This window comes from Hyperolius riggenbachi, chromosome 11 (genome assembly GCF_040937935.1).
Source record: "Hyperolius riggenbachi isolate aHypRig1 chromosome 11, aHypRig1.pri, whole genome shotgun sequence".
Classification (NCBI taxonomy): Eukaryota; Metazoa; Chordata; class Amphibia; order Anura; family Hyperoliidae; genus Hyperolius; species Hyperolius riggenbachi.
This window is the reverse complement of record NC_090656.1, coordinates 187,827,219-187,849,904: the sequence shown is the minus strand read 5'-3', so window position 1 is coordinate 187,849,904 and position 22,686 is coordinate 187,827,219. Positions and strand designations below refer to the sequence as shown.

General features: G+C 44.2%; 1 protein-coding gene across 4 annotated transcripts in view; it reads left to right on the top strand.

The window, feature by feature from the left end:
* Positions 1–22,686, top strand: part of TRADD (TNFRSF1A associated via death domain) — an 88,118-nt gene that overhangs the window by 58,002 nt on the left and 7,430 nt on the right. For 2 of the 4 annotated variants that reach the window (XM_068261428.1, XM_068261429.1), the window contains exons 2-4: positions 9,651–9,789; positions 14,967–15,247; positions 18,697–18,895. In XM_068261428.1, the coding sequence (XP_068117529.1) occupies positions 9,651–9,789; positions 14,967–15,247; positions 18,697–18,895 (619 nt within the window). Of the gene's footprint in view, positions 1–4,796; positions 4,807–7,889; positions 7,913–9,650; positions 9,790–14,966; positions 15,248–18,696; positions 18,896–22,686 lie in introns of those variants that run through there. The other 2 variants (XM_068261431.1, XM_068261430.1) reach the window with 2 other exon arrangements.

Sequence of the window (22,686 nt, the reverse complement as noted above, 5' to 3'; positions counted from 1 at the left end):
GGATTACATTGTAAGCCCCTCCGAGGGACAGTTAGTGACAAGACAATAAACTCTGCACAGCGCTGCGTAAGATATTGTTGCTATATAAATGCTAAATAATTAAAGGACAACTGTGATATGGAGGCTGCCATATTTATTTCCTATTAAGCAATACCAGTTGCCTGGCTGTCCTACTGATCCTCAGCCTCTAGTACTTTTAGCCATAGACCCTGAACAAGCATGCAACAGATCAGGTGTTTCTCGTTGTGACATGTGGTGACATGTTGCATCTGAGAACTCTGGAGCGTGAACTAGGGATTTGAGGTGTTCTGTTGGACTTTAAAGTGATCCTCCGGACTAAAAATCGACTCAGCAGCACTGAAAAGGTCTGATGTTTCTTTAACAGTTTAACAGCATCAGAACTTTGTTTCTCTTATCCAAGCCTCATTTTTAGCTGCACAGAAGAAAACTGCCCGGGCTTTTTCCCCCTGATGCTGTGCAAAGCATGATGGGATTTCTGATGTTGTTGCTCTCGTTCTGCTGTTTTGGTGCAAATTTTTTTTTTTACATTTTGAATTTGACATTTGAAGCCTAGCGTGTGCAGCTGGGAGGGGTTATCAGGACACAGGACAGTTGGAACTGTGTCTCCTGCTCCTTGTCACCTCCTTTCAACCAAAAAGATGGCTGCCCCCATGACAAAGATGGCAGCCCCCATGAATCACAAACATTTGCCTGTTCTTTTAAAACAGGGTGGGTAAAAAATTATATTACCTATCTATTCTAATTAAAATAACTAATGTAACTTAATGACAGTATGTTTGTTTAGGCTGAAGTTCCCCTTTAAGGTTAATTATTAAATGATAATTATTCAATATCTTTTTTTTACAATATCCACATTGTAAAACATTAATTGACAAGGACATAACTTTTTGCACAGTAGTTTACATCTCTTCACTCATCAGTATAATCTTCCTTTGTGTTCAGCGAGGGATGTCAGACTGATTATCACGCTCACATTACGTTTCCCCAGATTCCTGCCACTAGACTTCTGAAGGTTACATAACTGTGATTGGGAAACAGTAAAACCTGCTGAGCAAGTAATAAATGCTCAAAAATAGCTGTGTCAGGATAAAACTACAGCCACAAACTCTGTGCATAGTGCATGTATAGCTATTAATAGTAAATTGGGGGCATGTTGATGTACAAATGGATTTATACACACTGATCAGCCACCACATATAAACCACTGACAGGTGATGTGAGTGTAAATTGTCTCATTACAATGACACCTTTAATGTATTGTGGGTCTTGGGTTCTCTTGATATATAGAAGTTAAAGTAAACCTGGTGTTAAAATAACTTTATATAGTGTTCTCCCCAGAAATTTTCTCCAGCTGGTGGCATAAAAAAATAGTGGGGGGGGGGCAGGGTTGGGAGGGGGGAGGGTTTAATGCAGGACCAGTGCAAGTCTGCTTACAGCATAGGAGCCGGAGGCAAACCAATGACGGCCGGGCCCTAACCTAAATTAGCCGGGTGGAGCACCCAGCTAAAAAAGCCTGGGGAGAACACTGCTTATAAGTACAGTAAGTGTCACCTTTACTAAACCTTTTCTGAAGTCCCATCTTCTTCTTGTTGGGTTTTATGCTTGGAATAAACAATGAGTTGTTTTGGGCAGATTTACTAGTTGATCGATTTCCTGATAGATTTTTCGATCGTTTTTCCAATTATTTTGAACTTCTATCAGAGAATTGATTAGAAAAACGATCTAAATCAGATTGGACCTGTCGGAAATTATCTATCAGCCTAAAAAACAAATTGTGTATTCCCAGCATAAGGATTGAAGGACTGAGCCAATCACACTTACATTCCTGCTGTTCTTTTAGCTCCCACACAGAGAAACAATGACCTGTTCTTGCTATCATAAATAAACATACAGTCACACAAAGATGTTATGGTCTTCATGTACTTTTCAGGAGCACTGCTGCTGCAGTCTGACTGCTCTGACTGCCCAGATAAGGCACTGGCCTATTAACCCTTGCAGTGGAAAAGAAATAAACGAAACCTGAAATAAAAGCAAGACAAGTATTTATACGTGCCTGAGGCTTCCTCCAGCCCCATGTAGGCCGTGGGCTACAAAACACTCCCGATTACGGGAGCACGATCTGGGGCACGTGTGGTCAGGAACACGCATGCTCAATGGAGCATGACCGGGGAATTTGCTTTTATCTCAGGTACACTTTAAAAAGTGTACACAGACAGGTTCTAAATAGGATTTGTACTATGTGTTATTTCATAATTCCACAAGTCACTTCAGGTACCCTTTAAGGCATTTAACTCACCAAGGCTGGGTACACACTGGCATAAAAAATCATTCCGCTTATTGGAGCAGAAAAGAACCATTCGGAATTGATCCGTTCATTTTGTTCCGATGAATGGAAGTAAAGGATCTGTGGTTAACAACAATTACGGACATGGGTCATTGACGCAGCAGAAGGCGGCTTAATCAATGTAAGCCTATGAGAACGGGCAGATGCATGTGGCATTGAATTGCAACAGACCAATGGGAATCTTCCATCCTTGGCAAGACCTTAGTAATTAGTACAATAGGGGATACAGAGGCTGCTACTGCAGCAGGCTCCATCAAATAGAGGGCCCATCTTTAAAGGGTTTCTTAACTGAACCTGAAAAAAGATCATCTGGCATCGCCCCGTGGCTTAGTTTCATTTTCAGCGACTGATCAATCGCCGAGCAGTGTGGCTGTGCGGCTCTGGCCCCGCGCATCCTCGATCGCGCTCCGTAGTACATGTACGTACGTAGTACGAGTACTGCGCAGATGCTCACTGCTGAAAATGAATCTGAGCCACGGCGGGGGACCGGATGATCGGTGAGTGACGGCGCAGGCACAGGACGTCTGCAGGGGGCTGGTGGAAGCCCAAGGTAAGTGATACTTTTTTTTTTTTTTTTTTTTCAGGCTCAGTTAAGGTTCCCTTTAATGCTCCTTCAACTGCTGCATTAGTGTTTTGTTCCTGCAGTAGTGATACTGTAACTATCACCTTGCTTTTAATAGTGGTAATTATTAACAATGTCTTCCTTCCCCCTGCTTAGACGAGGCACAAAACATTTATATTGTGCTTTTCACCTCAAATCGCTTCAGGGCTGCAGCCACTAAGGGTGCACTCCACAGGCAACCAGCATCATTAGGAAGCCTTGGCCAAAAGACTCCTTACTGTTTTACATACTGGTTTGAGCCAGGATTAAAGCCCTGGTCAAAGGGCCTGATTCACAAAGTGGTGATAACTCAGTTATCACGCCTAAAAGACTTTAGGCGTGATAACCTTTGCACTAGCAAAGTTATCACCGCTTTGTGCTCTAACTCGCGTGAAGCTCCCGCGCGCAAAGTTTTGCGCGCGTACGCGCAAAGTCCCATAGGGCTTAATGGGCACTTCGCACGAAGCACGGTGCGCTGCGCGCGTAGCGCACCGCGCTACGCGCGCAAAACTTTGCGCGCGGGAGTTCGCGCGAATTCCTTCAGATCACGCCTAAACTAAGTTTAGACGTGATAAAGGGCTTTTCACAGGCGTGCAAAGTTTTTGCACCGCTTTGTGAATCAGGCCCAAAGTCTCTAATCCCACATAAAGGCAGCAGCCTTACTGGTATGCTATCCATCTGATCTCCTCACCCCTCTCTCACACTGCAGCTAGGAAAGCAGGTCCCGAAGGACTTGGTATCCTGTGATCAGAATTCATACAGTGCTGGGGGGAGGGCTCTGAAACCACTGGTATGTCACTGGGTTCAAGACATCCTTGTGCAAAGTGAGCATTTCTTAAGTGAACCCTTTACTATTCATACACATTATGAAACCACTTCTGCTGAGTGTTACTAGGCTGATATGTCAGCAGGTTGGAATGCTTGTCAGTAGGTATGTCGCTGCATTCTGGCTTCTGTGGACTCCTGGAATACACAGTGTGATTTACAGGAAATGGCACGCCTTTACTGGGCAAGAAAGAGAATTCCCAGCAATTAATGTTTATGAGCTGCGCAATGACAGTGGTATATTAATGCTAAAAGAGCTGAACACATTAGAACTTTATACATACGGTAAGTAAACAAAAAACAAATAAAATTGAACTTTTTTGATAATAAACGCAAGCTTCACTTAAACTAGCACAGTGGTTTTCTGCTCGCGGTTTTCCCAAACACCGTGCACGGTTACACGTGAAAAACGTGTGCAATTTTTTTTAATACAAAGTGGCGTGCTATTCGACGGTGGCATGTGGGGGGGCTAATGGAAGAGCAGCGGATTCTCCCCAGCACAGAAAGCTGAAGAGTGAGGCAGCTCACTCCGACGACACCTCAGGCACAGCAGCACAGGGGAGGACTGTGTCCGACTCCTCCAGCCAGGCCAGCCAGCCACTCGTAGCCACAGCTCCAGGCCCCCAGCCCCCCCAGCACAGAAAGCTGAAGAGTGAGACAGCTCACTCCGATGACATCGCAAGCACAGCAGCACGTTGCGGGCGGCAATGGCTCCAGGCGGGGGGCGGAGTCAAGCAGGGTCAACCCACCGGGCCGGAGAGGACCTAAGCTATTTGTGTCCTTGTGCCGCTCACATCCACCGCAGGCGCAGCCACGCACAAGGGCACACCACGGCCGGCCGCCTCAGCCCCTTCTCTGATTGGACCTGTCACCTGTGGTATGTCTGCAGCCGTTGCGTACAGCAGCGGCTGGCCCTAATTACTTACGATTCGGGCGGCCCGGGGGCAGTTGCCCCCCGTTCCCCTGGGCCAGTCCTCCCCTGCTGAAGACGGACGGGCACCAAGGCACAAGACAGGTACATATACATTAATACACTGCAGAACCCAGGGAGATTCATTGCGCTCATGTTACCGCTGCGCACCCGGTCAAGCAAGTCAGTCCTACATCTTGCAGCATGTCGACCAATTCATGCCACCAATTTTAGCCCGAAATTGGGCACATCGTCAATCGGGCATGCACTCGTCAGCACCGGTTTTCATCTGATTCGATTATAAAACTCAAATCGAATGATTGACTGGCTGCCAAGTCACCTGATGTTTGGCAACCTCAAAGGTAGCCATACATGTAGTGATGATGGGCAGACTCGGCCAACAGACAAATCTCTCTTTGACTAAATCTGGTTAGGTGGCTCCAAAACTGTACATCACCCGAAACTATCATTATAGACAGTTTGGGCAGATGGCGGATCGCTGCTGCTTCCTGCCTGGCTGTGCAGCAGAGATCCTGTGTGGGACTATTTAATCCTGCAAAAGGATTGTGGGCAAATGAGAATGGGTCCCTCCAGGGACAATGACCCAGTTGTAAATGCGACCCCTGCTCCTATGCCACATTTCCCTTATGGATGTAGAGAGACCCCAGGACCTGCTTTGCACAGCCCAAATGGATCTCTACATTGGAGTACAGAGACCCTACCAAAAGTTTCTACCCCTTCCACACATCCCCCTTTCCCTTCCACGTCTTCTGCCTGAGGCAGCGTTCCCAACTTAGCATTGCAAAAAACTGACCACGTTTTTGCATACGTTTAACGCTTCCAGATTTGCGTTCGTGTGCAAATTTTTTTGCATGCAGTTTTTTACTACAGTTTGTAAATTCATGCTACAAGAAGTAAGTTTTATTGTGCTCATGTGAAAACGTGAATTTTAGCGGAAGTGCAATTCTCTGTTGACTTTCACATTCTCAAAAAGCTCATCAATTTTAACAAGTTTGAAACCTTCCTAAGTGTATAGTGGTCTCTGGGGCCTCTGCGAAAAATTTGCCCTCGGCCAGCGAGCTCCCAGTCTGTGTGCTTCCCATCTTCATCCTCCCTGGCCGCATCTCAGTGACTTGGTGGCATGATACATGAGTGAGGGCTGGTGCACACCAGAGCAGTTCTGGAGCGTTTTTTTTAAAACGCCTGCAGAGGGAAAACTGCTTGTCTAATGAAAGTGAATAGGATGGTGCACACCAGAGTGGTTTGTTTTTTTCACAAACGCAAACTCGGGGGTTGCAGCATTTTTTAGATTTCTGCTCTGAAAAATGCTAGGCATGTTTAGAAAACGTCTCTAAACATGCCTAGAATCGCTTTGAAATCTTTGAAAAACCTCTAGCGTTTTGCAAATCTGCTAGAAGTTTTTGGTGTGCACTGGGCCTGACATGGAGGCCGCTCTGCTGCTGAATTCTCTGCAGGGGCCCTGCGGACCTCTATACATGTGGGGCGGGGGGTAAAGAACTGCGCGGGTCTAATTGTTCAGACCTGCAGCCCCACTACCCGCAACCCGCTTTCTGGTGAGTCTAGTACCGTCACCCAACCCGCAGACCTCCAGACTTGCAACCCGTTTTTTCCATTTTATTATAAAATATACATTGGTAGTCTCACTGGAAGGCTGTAAAGGAAGTGAAACCTATTTTTATACACAAACCAAAGCCAAAAAAGTGTTTTAAGATTGATTTTTTTTTTTAAACTTTTGACTAAGTTATCTCATGCTTGCTTGCTTTCACTACCCCCGACCCGCACCCACAGGCTGTTACCCGCAATCCGGCTCGCAACCTGCTTGGAATCAAAACGGATACCCGAACCCGACCCGCAATTCGTGTAACCTGTGGGTACCCGACCCGATGCAGGCCTTTAGCGGGAAATCCTAGGGGGTCTTCTAGCTGGCTCTGGAGCCGTGGTGGGGGCAGAAACAAAAGGCCCTAATGCTGCTTACCGAGGGGCGGGGCTTAGGGGGCCACTTGTCGTTGTGGCCCGGGTCCCATTGAGCCAAGGATCAGTCCTAGCTAAACTCTTTGTACACTACCAGTATTCAAAACAATAATTAAAAAGTCTGGTGTTGGCCTTGAAACAAAGTTTTGTTTTTGTGTTAATTTTATCATCATTTCATAGTCATTAGATCAAAAAAAATGGCTCAACTGTAAAATATGAGATGGAACATACATAGCGGTTTGCTTGAGGCAACACAACGGTTTTAATCCCTTGTAGTTTTATGAAGGAAACCATTGTGTACAGGTGCTGCCACAGCGAACTCGTTACCATAGTAAGCACTGCAGGTATGCAGTCTGATTGTCAATCTGTAGAAGGAAGTCACTTTAAGCAATGTAATTTTGCATAGCTTACACAAAAACTGTTTCCACTCTATTTATAAAGTTGTAAAGTTAGACATTCCCAGTGCTGCATAGTAATTTTTCATAGGGGTGAACGCTGTTCTTCTGAAAGGGTCATAAAGGGAACCCCAGGTGAGAGGGATATGGATGTTGCCATATTTATTTCCTTGTAAACAATGCCAGCTGCCTGGCAGCCCTGTTGATCTTCTGGCATAAGTAGCGTCTGAGTCAAAACCCTGGAACAAGCATATAAGTAATCCAGTAAAACCTGAGTCAGAGTACCTGATCTGCTTCATGCTTTCTTAGGGGCTATAGCTAAAAGTATTAGAGACGCAGGATCAGGAGGACTGCCGGGTAATTGGTATTGTTTAAAAGGAAATAAATATTGAAGTTTCCATATCCCTCACCTCGGATATCCTTTAAGATGATATTGAATTTGGGACCAAGTGCACTCCCCTCCCGCTCATGGGACTGACTTTTAGCTAACTCTCAACCGCCAAGCATACTAGGCCCCGTTTACACTTAATCAGTTGCTCTCAGTTATAACTGAAAGGTCAACTGATTTTCAAAGTAAGTCCCATGTTTTCCTATGGCACCTTTCACACTTACCGCGTTTTAACTGAAATCTTTTTCACAATGAACTGCTATGGAGAAGGAAAAAAAACGCGTACCAACTGATTAAGTGTAAACAGTGGGGCAATGTTTAAACAGGTGTCAGACATTCTCTACTGACCTTCCTCTTGAGAGACACTGACATGGTGTTTTGTGTGTGCAGGGTGTGTTTTTCTACCTCCCTACAACACACCTGACAGGCATAGCAGGTTGGTTACTAGAGCTTAGGGGAACATGGTCACTAACTGGGTTTCTTTCTGCCCGTTACCAGCTGCTACTACTGGGAAGTGGTGGCTAGTAGATTTCCTGCATTGAACCCACACGCCTGATACACAGATTCAATTTTGATTGGCCAATCTTGCCAACTCCATGTACATTATGGTCAGCAGATTTTGAATATTCTGAGCAGATTCTATAGGTAAACTCTTGTAATAAAATTGGTAAAAAAAAATGGTAAAATTGATCAGTGATTGGCAAATCACAGTTGAAGGCTTTACACTGTTTTGTTTACCCACTGAAAAAACAAAAACAAGCATATTCATTCTGAGAAAATGCTTTAATGTGGTAGAAGCATAGCTCACCTGTACCTTATCAGTGAACGCCTGCTCCAGGCAGGTGTTAAAGTTTACCTGAGGTAAGAAAAAAATTAAGTTATGCATACCTGCAGAATCCCTAAGATCCTCAGACATATGGTGGCTCATTTTTGTTCCTGGTCTCCCCTCTGTGCTGCTGCTGTAGCCCCCTCTCGCAGTATGTCAGAGTGGAGCGCATGCGCTGTCCACTCAGTATGCCCTTGTTGATCACGCTCCAAGAGTGTCCTGGGCATGCACAAATCATAACAATTAGTAACCGTTCTTTTCCAGAATCCTCCCATGAGTGGCTGCTACACAGAGCCGTGCAGGAGCGTGCAAAAAGTGGGGGTGCAGAGTGAGCAGCGCATGCGTCCTTCAATTTGCACTGAAACTAAGAACAGCAGCAGTATGGGAGTGGGAGGGCAGGCACAATATGGGACCATCCAAGAGTCTGATGACCTAAGACATTATGCATGTATTGATAGATTTACATTTTTCTTTATCTTAAGCCCAATCTACACGATACGATTCTTTGTACGATTCTATTTACGATCCCATTAAATCCAACATGTCCGATCAAGATTTGATTCGATTCAATTCGATTTGAATCGAATCCCGATCGGACATGTTGGATTTAATCGGATCGTAAATAGAATCGTAATTGAATCGTACAAAGAATCGTATCATGTAGATTGGGCTTTAGGTTTACTTGAAGTTACATGCAAGACAGCTGACAAGCTTTCACAAAGCATGCACACATGCATTAACTCGTGTGCATAATTTGGTACCAAATGACAATGTTGGTGAATCCCAAGATGAGGTGAAGCTTGTAAACAAGCAAACAAATTAGATGAGATGATGATTTAAAGGGAACCAGAGACAAAGCCCCCTCATGTATTTTACCATATATATCAGTAAGAACATTGGAGAAAACACTTACCATGCTCTCTGTTTCACCCTCACTGCTAAAAGTGTCTGTTAACAGCAGTCACAAGAATCCCAGACTGAGCAATTAAATATGGCTTTTCTGGGAATGATTATTGCTGAGTCATTATAGCAAAGCCACAAGGGGGCAGGCTTGGGCTTGAAATAACACCACAGAAGACAGACTTAGCTATAATCTTTCTGTAGCAAAGCTAGACGGAGCAGCCTGACTTCTCAGTCGGGGATTCTTATCAGACGTGATAACAGTCAGATTACACAGAGAACAATGAAACAAAGGGCAGATTAGGTGTTTACTGTCATGTTCCCACTGATTTATAAGGTAAAATACAAGAGGGTGCTTCATCTCTGGTTCTCTTTAACAAAAGTGGAGTTACCTTTTATCAAGGGAATTCGATGGATATCCTGATACTTATAGTATTTGTGTTTTCAGGTCTCAGAGATGGCTTCTGTTCTCAATGGATGGACGGGGAGTGCTTACCTCTTCCTGCACTCTGATTCCACTTCTCTCTGCAATCAGTATGATGCCAGGAAACCTGCCATATACAAGACTCTCTGGGATTCATTATTAGGTATCTATAACATCTATACAATGTACTATTTAGGAGTAGAAATGATCAATGCCTTACATTTGGTTGTGGTCCGATGTTAGTCATGGAGAAAATTCAAAGACATAACTACAAATGTTGGTCAGCTATTACCTTTTTAGGGTCCTTTTGCACTTGATGAAATGCAATGTGGTGCGATTTGGGACAATTGCACTGCAGCCGACTAGTTGCATTACGCGGTATAGCCGTGGTGTGACTCAAGCAAAAACAACCAAACAACATGCAACTTCCGGTGAACTCTGGGATTACCACGGAAGTCGCATGGTAATGCACTGCATCTTGTTCATTCCAACGCATCACGTCGCACCACAAGCAGTGTGTCATTTCTCATTGACTTTAATAGCCACTGTGATGAGCTGCGGTGGGGGATAGTACAGCATTGCAGTAAGTGTAAAAGGACCCTAAAGGACAACTGACCTGTGAGGGATTTGGAGGCTGCCATATTTGTTTTATTTTAAACAATGCACATTGCCTGGCTGTCCTGCTGATCCTCTGCCTCTGCCTATTTTTAATCATAGGCTTAGAACAAGCATGCCAATAAGATGTTTGACTTAGGGCCGGTTCACATTGAGCTTACATTCCGCTCCGATGAGCGGAACGCAGCAGCGGAAGCAATGCTTTCCCGATGGGAACGTTCACATTGCTGCGTTGCACTCCCTTCCGCTCCCTGCGTTCCGCTCACTGGAGCGGACGTTCCCGACATGCACGATCCTAACGATTGACGGAGAGGAACGCAGCACAGGAGCGGATGCGCTGGGTTCATAAGCTCAATGTGTACCGGCCCTAAAAGGGCCACTATCAAGAATAATTTCATTTTTAATTACCTCACTGTAGATATAGTAAGTATATAGAAGCCGCGGGTCTGCCAGTGATGATGTGCGGCGTAATGAGCCGCTGTGTACTTAGCCGCTCCTCCCCTCCTTTCATTAGCCGATTCTCAGCTGTTTTGCACTGACACGCAAGCGCAGTGCATTAGGAGCTGAGATGATGTTCATAACACAGTCACTCTGGCAGACCCACAGCGAAAGGATGGAGAGGGAGAGCAGCTCATTGCGCAGCAGAGTCTGTGCTGACAGCTGCCTCCCTGAATGCCTGCGGGATGCCAGAGTGCAGGGGGGGGGGGGGGTGAAGGTGAGCTTGTACTGTACAGTTTCGGCAGTCGGGGAGAGCAGGGATAAACATCTGTTGTTGTTTTTTTTCGATACCTGACTAGGCTCCCCCTGCAATGACTTTTCAGTTACAAAAGTCCGTCAGCGTTAAGTCAGGGACTGACGGACCCAGGCTACAATGAGATGTGGAAAATTAAAGGGCCATGGCAAAAAAACACAGCAAGGCTTCTATATACTTACCATATCTACAGAGAGGTAATTTAAAAATGAAATGATTTGCAATAGTGGTCCTTTAAAGGGATACTGTAGGGGGGTCGGGGGAAAATGAGCTGAACTTACCCGGGACTTCTAATGGTCCCCCGCAGACATCCTGTGTTGGCGCAGCCACTCCCCAATGCTCCGGCCCCGCCTCCGGTTCACTTCTGGAATTTCTGACTTTAAAGTCAGAAAACCACTGCTCCCGCTGATGTCACCGGGAGTGTACTGCGCAGACACAGACCATACTGGGCCTGCGCTTTGCGCTCTTGATGACATCAGCGGGATCCAGGACCCGGCAACACAGGCGCAGTGGTTTTCAGACTTTAAAGTCAGAAATTTCAGAAGTGAACCGGAGGCGGGGCCGGAGCATTGGTGAGCGGCTGCGCGGGCACAGGATGTCTGCGGGGGAACATTAGAAGCCCCGGGTAACTTCAACTCATTTTCCCCCGACCCCCCTACAGTATCCCTTTAAGTTTGAGTGCATTTGCCGCATGCTTGTTTCAGGTGGGTGATTCAGACACCACTAATGCCAGACTGTTAAAGCCCTGAGTGCTTCTTCCATTTGGACACTATAGACTGTAGACCAGAAGAGTTGATGTTACACAGTAATAGGTACTAAGTAAAGTCTCTATACATCCCTACGTAAATGTACAATATTCCCAAATAAACAAAAATGCAGAGTTTATGGCCCATGTCAATACTACTATATATGTAAAACATAACTTTGAACCCAAACTTCATAAAATAGACAGATATCATAACACAAAATAAGAAAACTGTCATGGGCCTTAAATCTCAGCATTTTTGTTTATTTAGGAATATTGTATATTAGTTATTAGAGGTGGCCAGCAGGACACAATCATTTATATTATACCTAAGTGAGGCAATGTACTTGCAAGACATGTTATGTTTTGAACATTCAATAAAATCTATTTAAATTATTAGAAAAAGGAAACAATTTCTTCCCTTCTCCGCTTGGAATTGAGATAAAATCTCTGGATGAACACTGCCGGGACTTACCTAGTAATTATAGCTGTGGATGTTCCTCAATGCAAGGAAAGCAACCAAGCCCCCTTTAAATGCAGATATAGAATTTGGCATAACTACTTCCTAGGGTTAGATATGCTTCATTGCTCAATTGTTTACTTTGTAGTGTGTTCCGAGCCTAGACCAAACCCCTTCCCGCCATACATCATCAGATTAGCTTTATTTTAGGACCAGTCATAAGAGGCGAGCATGTTGAGCACTGCACAGACTTTTTTTTTTATCAACTTAAGGACTCTTTCAGATGGGCAGTTGACCGCCTATTAGTTGCTCTCCTGCACCAGCCGGGTGCTTGTTAGCTCATACTGGTTAAGGGCTCTGCCTTTGACATGGGAGACCAGGATTCGAATTCTGGCTAGGGTGAGTGCCTATTCAGTAAGAAGTCCTTGGGCAAGACTTCCTAATACTGCAGGGTGGCCCCTTGAGGGGCACCCTTTGTGACTGCAGTTTTTGAGCGCTTTGAGTGCAAGAGGAGAAAAGCGCTATACAGATGTTATGATTGTTAGGATTTCATGGTACCGACGCTCAGCAGGCATCCCCCCTCCTCTGTGGAGTCACATCTGAGTGCGGCCACTGCTCCGAGGCAACAGATCTTATCAGTCTGACGACAGCTTGTACTCACGTGCAACTGTTGTCAGAACGACTGCCTCACGGGCGGGGCTGACGACCCCTAGTTTGAAAAAGTCCGGCGTGTGTACGCGCCTTAAGAATGAGAAAAAAATAATTTAAATTCATAAAACCTTCATTTAAGTGCATAGTGCAGTGAACTTTGGAGTTCATTCTCGTGAGTTAAAGCTCAATTCAAGGCAAAACCAAAACTTAAAATATAACACCTCTATTTGTTGTTGTCAGCATTTTGTCTTTTTTTTTTTTTTTCTTGCGTCCTACAAAGTATAACAAAATAATTTCCTCAAGGGTCCCCCAGTGTCACAACTGTTACCTGATCCAAACAGCCTAACCCACAGTTACATTGCCTAGGGCCTGATCGATGTTCAGATTGTGCATGACGAATGTGTAATAGAGGAAGGATCTCCTCATTCCCCTGCAGAATACCTGCACATCATTCTTACATGTACCCACACTTACATTGCCTATGGCCTGATAGATGTTCTTTGTTCCGGTTTGTACCTTTTACAAGTACTCTTACCAAGGACTAGTTTTAGTCTAAAGGGAATAAATATAGTAGTCTACATATTCTTCTCACTTCAGTTGTCTTGTAAAATTCCGTAAGCGTTGGCAGTTAAGAGATGTATTTCACTTTACATACTTTTAATCAACAAAATTGTAATATGCAAATTAGAGGAGTTGGAGTCGAGGAGTCGGTGGAATCCTAAACTGAGGAGTCGGAGTCGGTGGATTTTTGGACCGACTCCACAGTCCTGAAAAAAAATCACACCGCAGAGAGATCTGCAGCAGCCCCACTACTCACTCACCTGCCTGGGATCCAGCGCTGCAGTTTTCCCTCCGTCCTCTGGGTGGCACTGTAACCCTATAATGAGATTGCTGGCTGTCGTCATGACGACATACTGCAATCTCAAAAGGGGGAATCAGAGCCTTGGACGAGAGGAAGAAGAATGGTGGCCGACGTCGGGATCCCCACAGGAGGTGAGTTAAAACACCCGCTGCATGCATTGCTCTGCATAGACCTCCCGGCGGCTACCACGAGTTCAGCTCGGGATAACCGCTCCTAGCTTGTTTTTTTCAGCTGGACTCGTGATAACCGCTAAGGAGGTTAAGAGGAGGGAAGGGGAGGGTGATGGGAAGGAACATCACAGCAAGTCTTCCTCCTTCCTATCTGAGAATCTGACTTTAACCAAAAGTCAGCTTTTGCAGGGAGTCATAACAGGAACCAGTGATGGTGGGACAACTAGAGGAATGGACAACACGTAGAGGTGTGTGGATCCAGCATGAACATACCTCTGTACTTACCTCAGGTACCTCTGCCTCATGTCAGGGATCCTTTCAGGCTTGGTTCACTCCACGATCCTTTTCCAGATCAGACCACAGCAGACTAATGGACTCACAGAACCTGCATTCCTATGGGCCTATTGATAGAGTCCATTTTCACTGGATTCGGGTTGTTTGTTGTGATATACTGTAGCAGTGGAGATTCCCAACCCTGATTGATTTTACAGTCAAAAGATGTGTTGCAATATATATACGATGTATTTTAAGCTTCTCCACAGACAGCGTGAATACTACAGTGGACCGCAGGCATGGGTCCAGCGCTTATGGCATCAGACATGCTACCTGCTGAGTGTGAACATGGGAAAAGTAAGATACTCCCCTATGTAGAGGGAAGGCTCTGAATCCCATACATCCTTCCTGGATCCTCTCTTCATGACCTCAGTCCATCACTGTCCCTCCTTGAAAGTTATTAGGCCAACTGGTCAGTCCTCCTGAAGGCTTCGGAAATACTCGGGTCCCCGAGGACTTTTGAAGAAGAGTGGGTCTATAGTGCGCATGCCTGAATGTGCGCTTTCACATGCGCAGTACAGATGCATCCCCAAGTGCTTCCAAAGCCTTCCAAGGAGTTCAGAAGGAGCGAACTTTCACAGGGGACAGCAATGTACTGAGGGCAAGGAGAGAGGTCCGGGAAGGCTCTATGGCATCCAGAGCCTTCCCTCTTCATAGGTGAGTAACTTTTTTCAGGGTGTCTTCAGATTTGCTTGAACCTGAAGCAGTTACTAACCAGTAAGGAAACTTATAACACTATTCTCTGCTTGTTAGAGACTTCAAGAAATTCTGCAACCTCTCTGGAGATCCTAAAGGTTCTTAAAAGTGACCCGCACCTGATTCTTCACCTCAAATTCAACGGAGAAGACAACTGCCTGAGGTTTCTCCAGTACTACAGAGACAGAAAGATACATGAGCACATACGGGAGCAGCTGAGCCGTTGCTTAGGCATTGAGTCTCTACAGGTTTTCATGGAGCTCAAAGTTGACAGCAAGAAGCTGGACATGTTCCTTGACGAGGAAGAAAAATGTCTTAACTGCATTTACTCTTTTAAGGTAATTTGGAACTTTGATCTGATCCTTTCAGAGTTGTGCTTAAGTTACTGTGCAGTGAGGAACATGTAACAACAAAGAAACAGCTAATGATGCACAAAATATAGTCCACTATCACATCCATGCTGCCCCCTGCCCTATACTGCTCCAGTGTCACTGATCTGTAATGCCTTCTGTCTAATCATGCTTAAAGAACAACTGTTAGCCATCATATGCCCCTCACAAAAAATACATATGTATGTAGATAAATGCTTGCTCTACTTACATATCAGATGTAATGCACTGTCCACGTTTTGGTTTCTTTTAATGTTCAATTTATATTATTTTCCTGGCAGGGGCCATCTTGTGCCCTCCAGTTTAAAGATTTTTATTGAGCACAATAGTAGACAACACATTTCACACATACAGTACTTGCCTGCTTCATCAGCTCCTTAAAAAACTATGCCTAAAAAATGACAGATACATTCTTGTAACTCATAGACAAAACATAACAATAAAGCATAAGAATCATTAAAAACACTTTTCCCTGACACAAAATTCCCCCATAGCAATAAGGTGCATACAAAGTTGATACTCCATTAGATGACCAAGAGAATGCCTTAATAGTATGTATTAATGATAATAATAGTCCAGGTTATAATCTCTCGGTGAAGGCAGTTTTCATCAGGTTTGTGCAAAATGTCCATATTTTGTCAATTCCAGTGTTCCATTCTCAATGTGATTTGAAAACACTTGTAGCAGCAGCCCACAAAACCATTATGTACATCAAGGATGATCATCATATACAGAATGCTGCTATATACAGTGCATATTATTGACATAAAAGTGCTTTGGGCCTATAGTTGTTAGTGCACTGTTAAAATATTGGGCTACGTTGCAGTGCACTGCAGTGCAGCTTAATTGAGTAGCACGCGTTAAAATCCTCTGCGCGCGCTACGGGCTTTGTAGCATGCGATTCTAACTTGCGCGCGCTCCCTTGTATTTAGTGGCCGCTCCTTTACTCCTGCCCTGAGCCCTGTCGCATCCTGTAGCTGTTCAGGACATGCTCCCCACACTTTGATTGGCCCAATAGGCTGCCTGCTCCAAATAAAACTGTTGCCAATACATAATTTGCGTCTTCCATGAAAAGAAAAATACACTTTCTTCTCGTACCTGCCCTGTACAGCACTTTTTTTTTATCCGGCTGAAGACATTGACTGTGGCAAGGAGAGTGTTTTTGTCTTCCTTTGGATATGAAGATAATCTTCTATAATGAATGCAAGATTTTACTTAAAGGACCTCTTTCACGAAAATCTTATACAAATAAGAAGTACGTTTCTTCCAGAGTAAATTGAGCCATAAATTACCTTTCTCCTCTGTTTCTGTCACTTAAGGTCCGTGCACACGCCTGATGAAAGGCAACGACGGGTCCATCGTCACCTCTTTTTAGCTCTGGCATATTTCAATAAATGTGTCATTGAGCAAAAACAATAAAACAGTTAAGACTTAAAAAGTAGATTTAAACATAAAATAAAACTGTGAAATATCTTTAAAAGTCATTTTTAGTAAAAGGGAGATAGCTACAATTGTTTTTATTAGTACCATATATTCCGGCGTATAAGACGACCTCCCAACTTTTACAGTTAAAATATAGAGTTTGGGATATACTCGCCGTATAAGACTACCCCTCTTCCAATGCACACCACATAAAAATAAAAAAAAAAACATCATATACTGGTGCTATATATGAAAATATACTGGTGCTGTACTGTATGTGTTACCCAGTATATAACAGTATATAGTCAATTGACTGGTTGGATTGGTCAACTCTCCCTCTCCCTAAGTGGATTGGTCAGCTCTCCCTGTCTCCCTGTTTATCAGAGCGGTATGGAAGAATAGATCGCGCTGTGCCCATAAAATACGCCTCTTTCACCTGTGTGGCCCACCCTTGTATCCTATTTACCTACTACTTTGTGTGAGAATCCGCTCAGCTGCCTGCGCAGGCAGGCAGCCTTTTGACCATTGTTTAGGTTTGCTTGCTGCAGGACTCTGGAAAGGAGACCTTCTGTCAGTTGTGCAGCTTGTGTTGCTGAGGGATTTGCATACATTAGTCATGCAAATCCCTTACCTGCCTTCTTTTGATGACTGGCACTATAAAAGCATTCTGCTCCCAGAATGCTTTGCTGGACATTTCCCTTCCATGGTCTGTTCCTGATGGACACTGCTGGAGTGTCAGCCATGCTACTTCTCGTTGAAGATTAGTTTAGAGTTATTCGTGGGACTGCGCTAGGCAGATTCCCTAGTCTAGTTAGGATTGTATTATTTGTATTGCCTGTTCTGTCTGTCTGTGGGGTGCTAACCAGAGCAGCGGTTGCTACTGGTAGGCCCTTCTGTTCTGTTATTATCTTCTCTGGATCGCACTAGTCTCTTTGCGCTAGTGCTGTGGATCCTTCTGTTCTGTCTCCTGGGATCGCGCTAGCTACTTTTCGCTAGCGCTGGGGATCCTTCTGTTCTGTCTTCTGGGATCGCGCTAGCCACTTTTCGCTAGCGCTGGGGATCCTTCTGTCGCTTGTCCCTGTTTTCGTGTGTCTGTCTTGTCTGCTGCGCTTGCTGGAGGCTCGGTGAGGTAACCGTTAAGCAAGCGCTCGTGTCCTCTGTTTCATGTTTGTCTGTTAATGGTTAGTTAGGCGTGCTTGTCTCTATTGTGCTTATCACGTGGAGACCGCGCATAACCGCGTGCACTGTTGCGAATGAGTGCGGTGTTCGCGGTTAGCTAGCGTTTGTTATTTTCCGTATCTTCTTATTGTATTATTTGCTGTGCCTTTGCTACTCTCGTGCTCCGCCTTGCTGTAACCTTGTGTCACGTCTGGCGATCGCACCTCTCGCGATCGCGTTCCTGCTTCTTATCTGCTGTGGTGTGTGCACAGTCGCGGGTTGGCGACTAATTTTATGCACACACACACAATCTGTCTCTGTGCTCACTCTCAATCGCTTCTCTTGCGATTGCGTTTCTTCCCTTCGTACAATTCCTGTCTGGCGTGTGTGGTAGGGCAGAGGAGCTGTTCCTCTGCACTCCACAGCTCCACCTGCCGACAGGAATTTCCCTCTGCGGGTGCATAGCACCTAGCCTGAGTGTCCGCAATAATACGCTTGTGGAGGAAATCCGCCGCCTCAGCGCACGTCTGGTGCGCTGACCACGGAGACGATTCCACAATCGTTACACTTTGCCTCTCAGATCTCACATATGTGCGCCTGCACTGCTTCATTACAGTCCTCAATGACACCCGGCGTATAAGACGACCCCAACTTTTCAGAAGATTTTCAAGTGTTAAAAAGTAGTCTTATACGCAGGAATATACCGTATATTTTCGCCTCGGGGGTCCTTTAAAGCCATCTTCTTTAGGAGCCACAGTGGATATATTCCAGTACATATGCAAGCATTGCACAATTGCAAACTTGTGTTTCTCTTTCAGCCCAGTTATGTGAAGGATGAAGAACTTCTTCAGTTGGAGAGGAACTTTCTAAACCTATCTCTAGGATCCAGCTGCCAGTCGCAGAACAGCACCTCCCCTGTTTCTTCATCAGGGTACTCCAGTCAGACCTCAGCACCTCTCCCCCTTCGGTCGCTGTCATATGAGCCAGGCACATTCCAGTTCCAAGGACAAGATTATGGTGAGTTTTGCTTTGGGGTACAGAGATGCCTGCATGCAAGCAACATTTAGTGAAAGATCCTGTGTATCAAAAATGAAGTTCTAAGTCCATATTGCTCATGGCAGCCATTAAAGCTGGATTGTCGGCCTCAAAATCAAATTCCATTTACCTACTGCTCTGTTTATTATGTAGTCTACATGCAGTCTGTATTGCAAACATTCCAACATAATAATCATAAATGTTTCAGCTGTATTGAATCTTATTTCAGTCAGCCAGACTCTATTCTGGCACACTGCGGAGAAGACAGAAGTTTCTTATCACCTCTCCCATAATCCTGCTCTTCGTTGATTGGCTGAGGGAAGTTCATTGTGACAGACATCAAACAAATGACAGCGCTCATAGGCTGCAACTGAATTGTAGACCAACAGAGGCATGCAGAGCCCCACAAGGGCTAAATACATGCCTTGAATGCAAATCAGATGCAAATCATGTACTAGTCCTAATCTATAATTTGAATGCAAATGCACATGGATGCAGCTAGCCATAAGTATACTTACATGAGTTTTGTAAAGCAGGAGACATTGCAATAGATGTGCAGAGCTCGACAATGTGGACTAAAATACACAACTTGCATTTAAAACAGGTACAGCAAAGCAGTATAAATAACATATGCATTCAAGGCATGTATTTAGCCCTTGTGGGGCTCTGCATGCCTCTGTTGGTCTGCAATTCAGTTGCAGCCTATGAGCGCTGTCATTTGTTTGATGTCTGTTTGAAGAAATGTGTATACCATTTTATGATTAGCAGCACTAGAAAAAAATCATGTTTTTATCGTTAGACTAGCAGTAGGTCTTCCCCGAGAGGACCCGTCATCGCCGTGGGGAAGTCTAGTAGGGAATAATTTGTGCACATGTTATTTATACTGAAGCTAATGTCCTCCTTTGCTGTACCTGTTTTAAATGCAAGTTATGTATTTTAGTCCACATTGTGGAGCTCTGCACATCTATTGCAGGTAGTTAATTTGGGTGCAGCATCTGTTTGGAAGCGCTGCCAATGTCTCCTGCTTTCATTGTGACAGGCTGAGGCTAAGAAGAGAAATACACCTTAGCGCTCTGAAAAAGCTGCTGAAATACACTGTGTTGTGCTCGTGTGTTTACAAAGCACGCTAGATATGACAGTGCAGTTTCTAGGAGAAACAAAGAGTAGGGGAGGAAATATCAGGATTGGCTTCAGTCAGCAGCAGTAAAGATGGAAAATGCCGGGAACAGTTTTCTCTTTATTTGCTATATAAAATTCATTTAAATCAAAACATGGACAGTACAATACAAATGTTTTGTAAGTAGAACAGGGATTTCTCTACTTATGTGTTTTTTTTCCTTGGAGAGTATGGCTGTCCCTGCTGCTTTATGAGTCTAGTTGTTTTTCTGTAGCTGTTTTAGTGTATTTTTAGCATCAAAAAAGGAAGAGTACTTTTTTTTTCACTTGCACTTGCAAAAACTGCTATAGGAGTCACTAACTGCATTCAGGAGTCACTAACTTCATCAGATCACCAGTCAGCAGTGAATTTTAACACAAGAAGGTCTGAACATACAGTGGCTTGCAAAAGTATTTGGCCCCCTTGAAGTTTTCCACATTTTGTCACATTACTGCCACAAACATGAATCAATTTTATTGGAATTTCACGTGAAAGACCAATACAAAGTGGTGTGCACGTGAGAAGTGGAACGAAAATCATACATTATTCCAAACATTTTTTACAAATAAATAACTGCAAAGTGGGGTGTGCGTAATTATATAGCCCCCTTTGGTCTGAGTGCAGTCATTTGTCCATAGACATTGCCTGATGAGTGCTAATGACTAAATAGAGTGCCCCTGTGTGTAATCTAATGTCAGTACAAATACAGCTGCTCTGTGATGGCCTCAGAGGTTGTCTAATAGAATCTTGGGAGCAACAACACCATGAAGTCAAAAGAACACACCAGACAGGTCAGGGATAAAGTTATTGAGAAATTTAAAGCAGGCTTAGGCTACAAAAAGATTTCCAAAGCCTTGAACATCCCACGGAGCACTGTTCAAGCGATCATTCAGAAATGGAAGGAGTATGGCACAACTGTAAACCTACCAAGACAAGGCCGTCCACCTAAACTCATAGGCCGAACAAGGAGAGCGCTGATCAGAAATGTAGTCAAGAGGCCCATGGTGACTCTGGACAAGCCGCAGAGATCTACAGCGCAGGTGGGGAAATCTGTCCATAGGACAACTATTAGTTGTGTACTGCACAAAGTTGGCTCTTATGGAAGAGTGACAAGAAGAAAGACATTGTTAACAGAAAAGCATAATAAGTCTTGTTTGCTGTTTGCCACAAGCCATGTGGGGGACACAGCAAACATGTGGAAGAAGGTGCTCTGGTCGGATGAGACCAAAATGGAACCTTTTGGCCAAAATGCAAAGCGCTATGTGTGGCGGAAAACTAACACTGCACATCACTCTGAACACACCATCCCCACTGTCAAATATGGTGGCAGCATCATGCTCTGGGGGTGCATCTCTTCAGCAGGAACAGGGAAGCTGGTCAGAGTTGATGGGAAGATGGATGGAGCCAAATACAGGGAAATCTTGGAAGAAAACCTCTTGGAGTCTGCAAAAGACTTGAGACTGGGACGGAGGTTCACCTTCCAGCAGGACAACGACCCTACACATAAAGCCAGGTCAACAATGGAATGGTTTAAAACAAAACATATCCATGCGTTAGAATGGCCCAGTCAAAGTTCAGATCTGAATCCAATCGAGAATCTGTGGCAAGATATGAAAACTGCCGTTCACAAATGCTGTCCATCTAATCTGACTGAGCTGGAGCTGTTTTGCAAAGAAGAATGGGCAAGGATTTCAATCTCTAGATGTGCAAAGCTGGTAGAGACATAGCCTAAAAGACTGGCAGCTGTAATTGCAGCAAACGGTGGTTCTACAAAGTATTGACTCAGGGGGCTGAATAATTACGCACACCCCACTTTGCAGTTATTGATTTGTAAAAAATGTTTGGAATAATGTATGATTTTTGTTCCACTTCTCACGTGTACACCACTTTGTATTGGTCTTTCACGTGGAATTCCAATAAAATTGATTCATGTTTGTGGCAGTAATGTGACAAAATGTGGAAAACTTCAAGGGGGCCGAATACTTTTGCAAGCCACTGTAGAAAGGCATTTCTACTACTTAAAGTGGTATGAAAACTCATAATTTCCTCTTTGTTCTAAAAGATTATTTACAACTTAAAATCTACTGCCACAAAAGTTAGACACAGTACTTTGTTCTTCAGTAGAAAAATCCTTGCTTAAAGGACTTACAAGTCCAAATAACAAAAATTAATTAATTGAATTTGAATGCACGGAGGACGCCATCCGCGCACTCCGTGCCGTTCTGCCGGGTCCCCGCTGTTCAATAGTCTTTGTTATTTGGACTCGTAAGTCCTTTAAGTTTAAAGCTTCTGGCTACATCTGAAGAGGTGATAACATTATCTTTTGTTTACATTCCTTTGTCAGATACATTTAATAAACTTTAGCACTCTGCCGAAGCGGAGTTCTACTGAGCTGAAAAGCAGAAAGAGCTGAGAAGTGATCACTAGATAGATTTTAATATATAAATACAGCAGCTATGCAAGAAAATGCAATGGCAGCTCTCATAGCATATAAACTGTACTTTAGAAACTTGTAAAAGCAAATATGATAACTGTATGTGTAATAAAAAGTAGGAAAACACATTTTTATTGAATTTTATGTCAGAATGTTTTCCCACTTTGAGAAAATATAAGGTTT